Source organism: Microcebus murinus, chromosome 8, assembly GCF_040939455.1.
Source record: "Microcebus murinus isolate Inina chromosome 8, M.murinus_Inina_mat1.0, whole genome shotgun sequence".
NCBI classification, from domain to species: Eukaryota; Metazoa; Chordata; class Mammalia; order Primates; family Cheirogaleidae; genus Microcebus; species Microcebus murinus.
In genome coordinates, this window is record NC_134111.1 from 73883819 (window position 1) to 73896099 (window position 12281).

The following is a 12281-nucleotide window of genomic DNA, read 5'->3' on the forward strand; positions in this document are numbered from 1 at the left end:
AAATAATAATCCTGTGGTATAGTCTATGGTGCTTATGGATTTGTCATGGATTTTCAAATTGGAATATGAGACCATAACTATATCAAATTTATTTATTTATGTTTATTGTTTTGAGTTAGGGTCTGGTTCTGTTGCCTAGGCTAGAGTACAGGTACATCATCATAGCTCACTGAAACCTCAAACTCCTTGGCTCAAATGATTCTCCTGTTTCAGCCTTCTGAGTAGCTGGGACTACAGGCATGTGCCACCATGCCCAACTAATTTTTAAAATTTTTTTGTAGAGACCGGGGTCTCACTCTGTTGCCTAGGCTGGTCTCAAACTCCTGGCCTTAAGTGATTTTCCATCCTTAGCCTCCCAAAGTGCCTAACTATTTTATGGAATTTAGAGCTTAGAATTATTTTTCCTTTCGGGGGATTTGTGTGTATGTGTGTGTGTGTGTGTTTGTATACATACAAAAATATAAAATTTATATAAACTTTAGCTTCCTGCTGATAGCCTTTTTTTTTTTTTTTTGAGACAGAGTCTCACTTTGTTGCCCAGGCTTGAGTGAGTGCCGTGGCGTCAGCCTAGCTCACAGCAACCTCAAACTCCTGGGCTCAAGTGATCCTCCTGCCTCAGCCTCCCCAGTAGCTGGGACTACAGGCATGCGCCACCATGCCTGGCTAATTTTTTTTTTCTATATATATTAGTTGGCCAATTAATTTCTTTCTATTTATAGTAGAAACGGGGTCTTGCTCAGGCTGCTTTCGAACTCCTGACCTAGAGCAATCTGCCGGCCTGGGCCTCCCAGAGTTCTGGGATTACAGGCGTGAGCCACCACGCCTGGCCCTGATAGCCTTTTGATAGTAATCCTTATCAGGGTTACCATTGTTATTTGGCTTCATTTGCTGACCTCCTTCCATTCTAGAAATGTATGTTAATGGCTCTACTGTTGACTGTACTCTACTTTTGGGGCTGAGGTAGTGAATTCTCAGTAGATATTTTCCATCAATACAAATGTAAAATGTGACTTGTTTAGGGTAACTTAGTACTTATTTCTGAATTTTGTTTTTCTTCTTTTTAATAGAAAGCCATTATCACTCAGATCAAAGTTCCAAGAGTTCTCTAATGAGTGAGATAAGAAATGCCTCACCTGTAGGCCATAGATGGGAATCATCTCCTAGTAACGTGACTGAAAGAAAGAAGCGTGGATCATCTTGGGAGTCAAATAATCTTTCTGCAGACATTCCCTGTGTGACAGATTTAGGTCAACAACAGATTTCAAGTCCAGAATTAAATAGGAATAATGAGATAAATGATCATATTAACATAAAGAATACTACAATGCAAAGAAATAAACAGTATCTTCCTGGCTTATCTTCCAAGTCTCCTGGTGAACCTAATGCAGGGTACGTGAATCAAGTTCAGGATAATGATGACTTTCAATTGCAGAAAACTGTGTATGATGCTGACATGGATTTAACTGCTAGTGAAGTAAGCAAAATTGTGACAGTTTCAACAGGCACTAAAAATAAAAGTAATAAAAAAACAAAGGAGTGTGGAACGAAAACTTTCAGAAAAGTGAAAGATTCAAGCTCTGACAAAAGGAGAGAAAGATCAAAGAGACAATTTGAAAATAGTTCAGATGTGGATATTGAGGAAAAGATTGAAAACGGACCAGAAAGAAGATCTGTTGTCCTGGATGGCAAAAGGGATTCAGAAGATCCAGATTTTATTTTCAATACCAAACAGCTGACCCAGGCTGACATCCTAGAGAAAATAACCCTTCATAATGACTTTGATCAAGATGACAGGCAAAATACACAGTGTAATAAAAAGAAGAAAAGAATACATGTAACAAATAAACAAGAGGAAACTTATTCCTTCTCCCAAAGTTCAGATAAATTCCGGCAGGAGAGTAAATTTGATATGGGTCAGAATTCCCTAACTTGTAATAAAAGTAAAGCTTCTAGACAGACATTTGTGATTCATAAATTAGAAAAAGATAACTTATTCCCAAACCAAAAGGATAATGTAACCATTTCTGAAAACCTAGAAGTCACAAATGAATTTCAAACAGCCAATCTTTCCTCCAAAGATAATGGAAATGTATATGATTATGAGACCCAGAATATGTTGGATTTCAATGAGTATATCATTGATATGCGACCTGCTGAGCAAAATGAATCAAAAATAAATAAGCTTAGGAAGAAAGTAAGTCGGAAGACAGAAATAATTTCTGGAATGAACCAAATATGTGAGGATAATGATAAAGATGTATATGGCACCCAAAAAGATAATGTTTTCTTACAACCCCAAGAGGATAAAGAAACTATCTCTGGAAACCTAGAAGTTGCAAATGAGTTTCAAATACCTTCTGTTTTTACCAGAGATAATGATGATTGTGAGGCCCAGGATGTATTTGGTTTGCAAAAACAGATCACTGATGTATACCCTGTTCAGCAAAACGAATCAAAAGTTAATAAGAAGCTTAGGCAGAAAGTAAATCGGAAGACAGAAATAATTTCTGAAGTGAATCATTTAGATAAAAACAAAAATGAGCATTGTCCAGTAAAAGGTAACTCTTTCTTTCTAACCCAAAAGGACAAAGAAATTATCCCTAGAAACCTAGAAGACTCAAGTGAGTTTCAAACACCTCTTTTTTCTACTAAAAATAGTGGAAACCTATGTGGTTATCAGACTCAGCATGTTTTGGGGGTGAAAAAGCATGTCCATGATATGCAACCTGCTTGTCAGAATGATCCAAAAATAGATAGGAAGCTTAAACAAAAGGTATTTCGAAAAACAGAAATAATTTCTGAAATTAATAAAATATATGAGAACGATGACAAAGGCGTGCATGACCGAGAAAAAGGTAACTTCTTTTCTCCAACCCAAAAAGATAAAGAAACCATTTCTGAAAACCTACAAGTCACAAATGAATTTCAAACAGCTGATCTTCCCACCAAAGATAATGGAAATTTATGTTATTATGAGACCCAGAATATATTGGATTCGAAAAAGCCTGTCACTGATACACAACCTGCTGAGCAAAATGAATCAAAAATAAATAAGAAGCTTAGGCATAAAGTAAATCGGAAGACAGAAATAATGTCTGAAATGAACCAAATATGTGAGAATAAAGGTATGGACGGCCAAGAAAACTATACAAGAGATCTTGATTTCAAAATAAATAAATCTAAACAAAGACCTGAAGGCCAAGCCATTATTGGTGGATACTCTGTAGAAATCAATAGTAATGAAAAGGAAAGTTGTGGGCAAATCTCAGATCTTAACCAACTAGTTAAAAAATGTAAGAAAGAATCATCAGGCAAGGCAAAGAACATTTTGACAAAAAGTAAGAACAAATCTGTTTTGCAGTTAATAGATTCTTCAGAGATACCAATGTCCTCAGAAGCTGATTTAAAACATAATGCTAATGAAGCAGATTCTGATCCAGGAAACCCAACTGAAATACCTAAGACTCAGAAGCAAAGAACTACAACTCTGAATAAAAAAACAGAAATCCACTTTGTGGAAGTGATAAAAGAAGGAGAGTGCCAGGTCAAAAAAGTAAATAAAAAGACATCCAAATCAAAAAAAAGGAAAACCTCCATAGATCCTTCTCCAGAAAGCCATAAAGTAATAGTTGACACTGTTCAGGGAAAGTCAGTTGAGTCCGATCAAGCTGATAAAGAAAACAATGTGGAGAATGAGAAAATGGTCAAAATTAAGCCAGACTTTTACACAAAAATGTTTAAATCTTTATCTCAGATATATTCACCTAACACACAAGATTCTTCCTTTGACAATGTTCATGAAGGTTCAGTACCTTTGAGTATTTCTTCTAGTAAAAATCTGATAATAAAAGAAAATTTTGACCCAGAGTGTTCACCAAGCTTTCAAGTAAATGACGGTATGCATGAGAAGATGAACGAGACAAAATGTAATGTCAACCAGAGAGCACAAAAATCAGGAATAGGTAGGTCAATAACCTGAAGTGATAAAATTTTAGAAGTATTATCTTTTAAGATTTTTTTCACTTAGTAAAATATTTTCTGCTATAACTGATACTTTTATGGACTTTAAAAATATATAGATAGCTGTGTAGCATTTATGATCTATAGAAACAGCATGAAGGAATCTAAAGAAAGATTATCTTTGGGAAGATAATAGTGAAAGTATCTTGGGCATTTACAGCCTAAAAATCTGATTTGGCCTTTACCACAAAGTTAGGCAGATAATTTCCTTTTTCGTGTTATTTGAAAGAAATTGAATGTTTCAAATGTATATAATAATGAATAGCACTGGTTTTGTTTTACCAGACATGATTGCAAGTTTCTTAAGGGTGGGAATTCTACTCCATTCAGCAGCATATATTTAATGTGATCAAAGCATTATTCTGGGTGTTGTGGAGGACTGAAAAATAAATAATACCAGCCCCCTTTCCTCAAAATACATGTATATAAAAGAAACAAACACAGTGTTGAAATGTGGTAAATGATTATTTAATAAAAGCACATATACTATGCTAAGGGATGTAATGGGGAGTAATTTTGACTAGAGGAATCTGCAAAGGCATCATTAGCTACACTTAGGCCCTAAAGCAGCAGTCCCCAACCTTTTTGGCACCAACAACCAGTTTCATGGAAGACAATTTTTCCATGTAGGGGAGGTGGCATAGCTCTGTGGACCTATCTCCTAACCCCCATGGCCCAAGGGTTGGAGACCGCAGCCCTAAAGGATAAGTAAGATTGTTACCTGTAGTGTTTACTTTTTATATTCTTCTAGTTATTAAAATAATACTCATTGCAGAAAATAGAGAATTAGAAAAAGGGTAGGGAAAATATCACTTGGTAGAATTGCAGTCACCATTTTGCCATGTGCATGCAGAATGCAGACCTGAATCTATGGCTTTTTAAATATATATTTGAAATTATACTACGTACAACATTATTTATCCCACTTTTCCCCCTTAATATTGAATCCTAAGGGTGTTCTTTTACCGCTAGATATTTTGTAACCTTAGATATTCCTTTAAAAATTAAAATTTTTACTGGGAGCCTAACATTTCAATATATATACGTAGAACACTAGGATTTTGATGGATAAGGCTAATCCAGCTAAAAAGCACATTGAAGCAAAAGAAGTACAAAGGCCTAGAGTTGCAGGATATTGTTAGAAGACTGGTGAAACAGCTTTCATCTCAGAAGACTGGTGAAACAGCTTTCATCTCTGCTACTCACAGTGCCTTTCACACTGTGGCAATCAGTGGCATATACATTGAATGTGCAATAATTTGTGTGCTCTGTGAAAAGAGTTGAATTATGAGGAATTTTTGTCAGCCTGTATGTGATTTCAGAATAAAAAGGTTGCAGGCTATCTACTTGAATAGTTTCGAATTTTAGTCTCTGTCTTCTAAAAATTGAATTGTTTTAAAATTTGCTCCAATGATTTGCAAACCACTATATAGCCCATATCTGTTTCCATCTCTATATACTTTTATGAGTATTTGTGAAAAATGATATTCTTTTCAGGTGATAGACCATTACAGGACTTGACAAATACAAGGTTTGTTTCAAATAACACTACTGAACCTGAAAATAAGTCAGATCTGTCATCAGAGCTACAAAGTAGAAGAAGAAAGTGTACTCCTCTCCATTTCAAAGAGCCAAGTCTCAGAGAGTAAGTATTTCAGTGATATTAAAGTGATTTTAGTATGCTATTATAAAATATATACTTAACAAAAATTCCTTTCTGAATTAATATTTAAATACTTTTGAAAATCAATAAAATATTTAATAACCATAGTATGATTTGGGTAAGATTTGAGGAAATGTATTCTTTAATAGGTTTTTTTTTAGTGTCTGAATTTAAATCGGTTTCATTTTATTTGGTTCCCAGTTCTGCTACTATCATTTTTAAAATTGTAACTTGATAATTATATATATATTTTTTTATTTCGGCATATTATGGGGGTACAGATTTTAAGGTTTCAATAAATGCCCATTTCCCCCCTCCCCCCACAAGTCTGAGTCTCCATCATGACCATTGATAATTATAATTTTTAAAATTTGTTTCCTATGATTTGCAAACTACTATTTTCCATATATGTATGTTATCCTTATTTATTTTCTACCTTGTTCCCTGGAAACATTCAAAGTAGTTTATATGTCCTTTACTCTCAAAGACTAACAGTCCTTTTTCTTTACTTTTATAAATTTCAAATGGACTCCAACAAAGAAAATAGTACCCTCCAATTTATCCATTTCTCAGATTCAACAATTATCAAGTTCACCATATATGCTTCATTTATCCTTTTTCTTGTAGTAGCACTTACAGTCATAAATATTAAGTCATTTAATTCCTGAAGCTCTTTTGTATATATCTCTAAAAAATAAGAACTTCTTAACAAAGTTCTTAACAAAACCAGACATAATTACCACATCTAACAAAAAAGATAGTTTTGGCAGGTATTTTAAAACAATAACCAGCAGATGGCAGTAATACACGGGAGGGTGAAAGAGAAGCAAATTGAAAGTGAAATAAAGGACCAAGGGGTTGGGCTTGGCTTGGCTTATGTTTTGTTTTGTTTTGTTTTGTTTTGTTTTGTTTTGTTTTGTTTTGTTTTGTTTGAGACAGAGTCTCACTCTGTTGCCCTTGCTAGAGTGCCATGGCGTCAGCCTAGCTCACAGCAACTTCAAACTCCTGGGCTCAAGCAATCCTTCTGCCTCAGCCTACCTGGTAGCTGGGACTACACCCATGTGCCACTATGCCTGGCTAATTTTTTCTATATATTTTTAGTTGGCCAATTAATTTCTTTCTATTTTTGGTAGATATGGGGGTCTTGCTCTTGCTCAGGCTGGTTTCAAACTCCTGACCTTCAGTGATCCTCCCACCTCTGCCTCCCTGAGTACTAGGATTACAGGCATGAGCCACCACATCTGGCCTCCTTTTCTTTTTTCTTTTCTTTCTCTCTTTCTATTTCTCTCTCTTCTCTCTTCTCTCTCTCTCTCCCTCTCCCTTCCCTTCCCTTCCCGCTTCCCCCTTCCCCCTTTCCCCTTCCCCCTTCCCCCTTTCCCTTTCCCTCTTTTTTCTTCCTTTTCTTTCCTTCCTTCTTTCTTTCTCGCTCTTTCTCTTTCTTTCAACAGCTTTATTGAGATATAGTTCACATACTATGTATTTCACCCATTAAAAGTATACCATTCAGTGGCTTTTAGTATATTAACAGATATATACAACCATTACCTCTAGTCAATTTTAGAATATTTTTACCCCACAGCTCTAGGCAACCCCTAATCTACTTTTTTATCCCTGTAGATTTCCATTTCATATGAATGTAATCATATAATGTGTGGTCTTTTTACCAGTTTTTTTTCACCTAACATGTTTTAAAGGTTCATCTGTGTTGAACATGTATCAGTCCTTCACTCCTTTTTATGACTGAATATTATTTCATTGTATAGATATACAATATTTGGCTATTAATGGGCATTTGTCTCATTTTCATCTTTTGGCTATTATGAGTAATGCTGCTGTAGACATTTGTGTACAAGTTTTTACATATATGTATGTTTTTATTTTCTTGGGTTTATGCCCAGGAATAAAATTTTGGGTCATATGGTATAACTCTATGTTTAATCATTTGAATAACTACCAGACTGTTTCCAAAGCTGCTGTACCATTTTACATTCTCACCAATGGTGTGTGAGATTTTTGGTTTTTCCTTATCCTCACTAACACTTGTTTTTATATGACTTTCTGATTCTAGCCATCCTAGTGGGTATGAAGTGGTATCTCATTGTGACTTTGATTTGCATTTCCCTGATGACTAATGATGTTCAGCATCTTTTCGTGTGTTTACTGGCCAGTTACATATCTTCCTGGGGGAAATGGCTGTTAAGATCCTTTGCCCTGGCCTGGAGCGGTGGCTCACGCCTGTAATCCTAGCAATCTGGGAGGCCAAGGCGGGAGGATCGCTCAAGATCAGGAGTTCCAAACCAGTTCGAAACCAGCCTGAGCAAGAGCGAGACCCTGTCTCTACTATAAATACAAAGAAATTAATTGGCCAACTAAAAATATATACAAAAAATTAGCCGGGTGTGGTGGCGCATGCCTGTAATCCCAGCTATTCAGAAGGCTGAGGCAGGAGGATAGCTTGAGCCCAGGAGTTTGAGGTTGCTGTGAGCTAGGCTGAGGCCACGGCATTTTGGCCCAGGCAACAAAGTGAGACTCTGTCTCAAAAAAAAAAAAAAAAAAAAAAAAGACCCTTTGCTCGATTGGATTATTTGTGTTTTTTAGTAAGTTGTAAGTTAAATTTTTAATTTTGAACTAATTTTAGACTTACACCAAAGTTGTAAAAATAGTGCAAGATTTCTCATATGCTCTTCACCTAGCTTTCCCTAATTTTTTTTTTTTGTTGTTGTTGCTGAGACAGGGTCTCTTTCTATTGCCCTGGCTAGAGTCAGTGCAATGGCATCATCATAGCATCACAGCTCACTGCAACCTCAGACTTTTGGGCTCAAGTGATTCTCCTGCCTCAGCCTCCCAAGTAGCTAGGACTACAGGTGCACACCAGCACATCTGGCTAATTTTTCTATTTTTTGTAGAAATGATCTCACTATGTTGCTCAAGCTGGTCTCAGAATTCTGCCCTCAAGCAGTCCTCCCACCTTAGCCTTCCAAATAGCTAGGATTTACAGGCATGAGCCACCACACCGGGCCCTAATTTTAATGTCTTACCCACAAAACAATGATCAAAACTAGAAAATTAGCATTGGTACAATACTATTAACTAAACTGTAGACTTCCACTAACATCCTTTTCTATTTTAGACTTCTATCCAGAGTCCCACATTGCATTTAGTTATCCTTTCTCCTAAGAACCCTCCAATCTGTGACAGTTCCTCAGTTTTTTCTTTCATGCCTATGATATCTTTGAAGACTATTGGTCAGTTATGTCATAAAATATCCCTCAATTTAAGTTTGTCTAATGTTTTCTCATGATTGTAATGTAGTTGTGCATTTTTGGCAAAAATTCCACAGAAATGATATGTCCTTCTCCTTGAATCATATCCAGACTTCATCATATTAATACTAGTAGTGTTAACTTTGTTCACTTGGTTAGGGTGGTGTCTGCTGTGTTGTTTCACTGTAAAGTTATAATCTTTTCCTTTATAGTTAATAAACATTGGGGGTGATACTTTGAATCTATGTATTTTGTTTCTCAAACTTTCACCTAGTAATTTTAGCATTGGTGGATCTTTCCTGCAACAATTACTACTATGGTTACTAATAGTAAGTTTCTATCGCTTTCTGTATTAATTGGAATTCTACTGAAAGGAAGAGTTATCCCTTCTCCTCCTATTTATATCAGTATGGGCTCATGGATATAGATTTTGCTCTATAGATGAAAATCCAGTACTGTCAGTATTTATTTTGATGTTCAGATTATTCCAAATTTGACCATTAGGACTTTCTTCAGCTTGGCTTCTGTGTCCTTTCCACAAGACTTTGTACTATTTTGAGCACTTCCTTACTTTCTAACAAACAAGATGTTTCAGGTTCATCTTAATGTTTTTTTCCTGCCCCAACCCCAGAACTAGGCATTTGATTGAGAAGCCTAGTTACCTTAATTGGAGAATTTTGTTTAGAAGCCAAGATCTGAGCACAAGGTATATGCATGTCTTATATTGTGCTATATTAGTTATCTATTACTGCAGAGCAATATTACCACAAACCTAGTGGCTTAAAGCAGCAATCTGGACACAGCTTAGTTGCGTGCCCTGCTTAGGATCTTACAAAGCCTACTAAAGATGTCTGGTTCTCATTTGGAGGCTGAACTGGGGAAGAATCTGCTTCTAAAGTCACAGGATGTTGGCAGAATTCATTTCCTTGTGGTTATAAGATAGAGGGCCTCAGCTTCTTGCTGTCCACTAGAGGCTGTCCTTAGCTCCTTGCCACCTGAGCCTCCCTCCCAACATGGCCATTTCCTTCAAAGCTAGCTAAGGAAAGAGTCTCTAGAGTAAATCCTCTAGCAAGATGGAGTCTTATATAAGGAAATGGCATCTTAGAAATGAAACATCCCGTCACCTTTGCCATATTCCATTTGTTAGATGCAAGTTCACAGCTCTTGCCCATCCTCAAGGAGAAGGGACTATACAAGGGCACGAACATGAGTAGTCAGGGTTCATGGGGGGCTCCTCCTGAGAGTCTGTCTACCATGGATGTTGCTGCTCTTAGACACTCTCAGCAGGCAGAGCTAGGAAACATGTATGTGTAGTAACTCACACATACAACACTTTTATATTTCTGTATCTCTCTGTATATATTGTAAAAACTATGAGTTTATACTAATACCTCTGATTCCAATCTAATTCCACAGGGTTCATTTTCGCCTCCCCCTTTTGCTTGTTAGTAATTTCTTTCTCCATCAATGAGATACTTGGCTCTCTTTATCTATGAAATATTTACTTATTTGTCCAATTCTAGTATACACATAAAGTAGTTTCAAGAATGGTAACTCATATCACTGTGAGAGACACATTTACTAACTAGATTATAGCATTTAGATACAGTTCTTTTTGTCTCAGCTTAGTTCTGTTCTTTTCCAAACCCTTCAGTATAGTTATGTTATTCAGTTATTCATTTGTTATTGTTTGTGTCCCATTATTCTCCTCCTAAATCTTGATAGGTTTTATTTGTTTACTCTTGGGGTTTGTGAAACATTTTCAGATTGTGTAAGTCATAAAATGGTATATGCTGAAAAGTGTCAACTGCTTCCTCATCTCTACTACCCTGTTCTCATTACCTCTTCTTTCTATCCCATTTTTTTTTTTTTTTTTTTTTTTGAGACAGAGTCTCGGTTTGTTGTCCAGGCTAGAGTGAGTGCCGTGGCGTCAGCCTAGCTCACAGCAACCTCAAACTCCTGGGCTCGAGCGATCCTTCTGCCTCAGCCTCCCGAGTAGCTGGGACTACAGGCATGCGCCACCATGCCCGGTTAATTTTTTTTTTTATATATATATATATCAGTTGGCCAATTAATTTCTTTCTATTTATAGTAGAGACGGGGTCTCGCTCTTGCTCAGGCTGGTTTTGAACTCCTGACCTTGAGCAATCCGCCCGCCTCGGCCTCCCAAGAGCTAGGATTACAGGCGTGAGCCACCGCGCCCGGCCTCTATCCCATTTTGACCTACCTATGGGTAACTAACCAGTTTTTTAAATTTCTGGTTTATCCTTCCTATATTTATTTTATACAAATAAGTAGATATATGTATATCTCCTTTTTCCTTTACATAAAGGTAGCACAGTGTGGCTACTTTGTTGAGCTTTACTTTTCATTTAACAGTATGTTCTGGAAATCACTTCATGTCAATTATAGAGATTTTTCTCATTATTTTTTTACAGCTGGATAATACTTCATTGTGTCTAAATGTATATAGTTTATTCAATCACATTCTTATATATGTACTTTTAGGTTTCTAATATTTTGCAGTTATAAAAATACTACATTGAACAATCTTGTGCATTTATATTTTTATATTGTTAGGGGTGTATCTTCACAGTAAATTTCTAAGAATGAGATTGCAGGGTTGAAAAATAAGCACATATGTAGTTGTGTTAGGTATTGCCACACTTCCCTACAGAGACTTGTAGGGTTGAAAAATAAGCACATATGTAGTTGTGTTAGGTATTGCCACACTTCCCTACAGAGACTTGTACCAACATGCACTCCCACCAGCAGCAGCAATTCCCAGCCTTTTTGGCACCAGGGACCAGTTTCATACAAGGCAAGGCAATTTTTCCAGGGACAGAAGGGGACAGCGGGGTTAAGTAAGGAGGCAAAACTCGGGCGGTGATGCACAGCCCAGTTCATAACAGGCCATAGCCTAGGGGTTGGGGACCGCAGTGTTAGAGCACACGTTTTCCACAGTTTCATCAACAGAACATGCTATCACATGTTTGGATTTTTGCCAGTGATAGGTAAGAAATAGTATTCCAATGTTGTTGTAATTTGCATTTCCCTATGAGTGAGTCTGAACATTTTTTTCATATGCTTGATGGCCATTATATCATTTTTTGGTCTGTTCATGTCTTTTTCTTATTTGTCATTTGGATTTTGGTCCTTTGTCCCTCAGTAGTTAAGAAATTATATACATATATATATATATTAATATATACTAATGATATCAGCCCTTTGTGGTATATGTTACCAATATTTTTTCTAGTTTAATTGTCTTTTGACTTGATCTTTTAACCATGTAAAAATTTTATCTTTATGTAGTCAGATTTACCCAACTTTTT

At 36.4% G+C, this 12281-nt stretch overlaps 1 protein-coding gene across 3 annotated transcripts in view; it reads left to right on the top strand.

Annotated features, from left to right (window-relative positions):
* Positions 1 to 12281, top strand: part of SGO2 (shugoshin 2) — a 49556-nt gene that overhangs the window by 28060 nt on the left and 9215 nt on the right. For all 3 annotated transcript variants that reach the window (XM_012739073.3, XM_012739076.2, XM_076005784.1), the window contains 2 exons: positions 1068 to 3962; positions 5518 to 5665. In XM_012739073.3, coding sequence (XP_012594527.2) covers positions 1068 to 3962; positions 5518 to 5665 — 3043 coding nt within the window. The remainder of the gene's footprint in view (positions 1 to 1067; positions 3963 to 5517; positions 5666 to 12281) is intronic.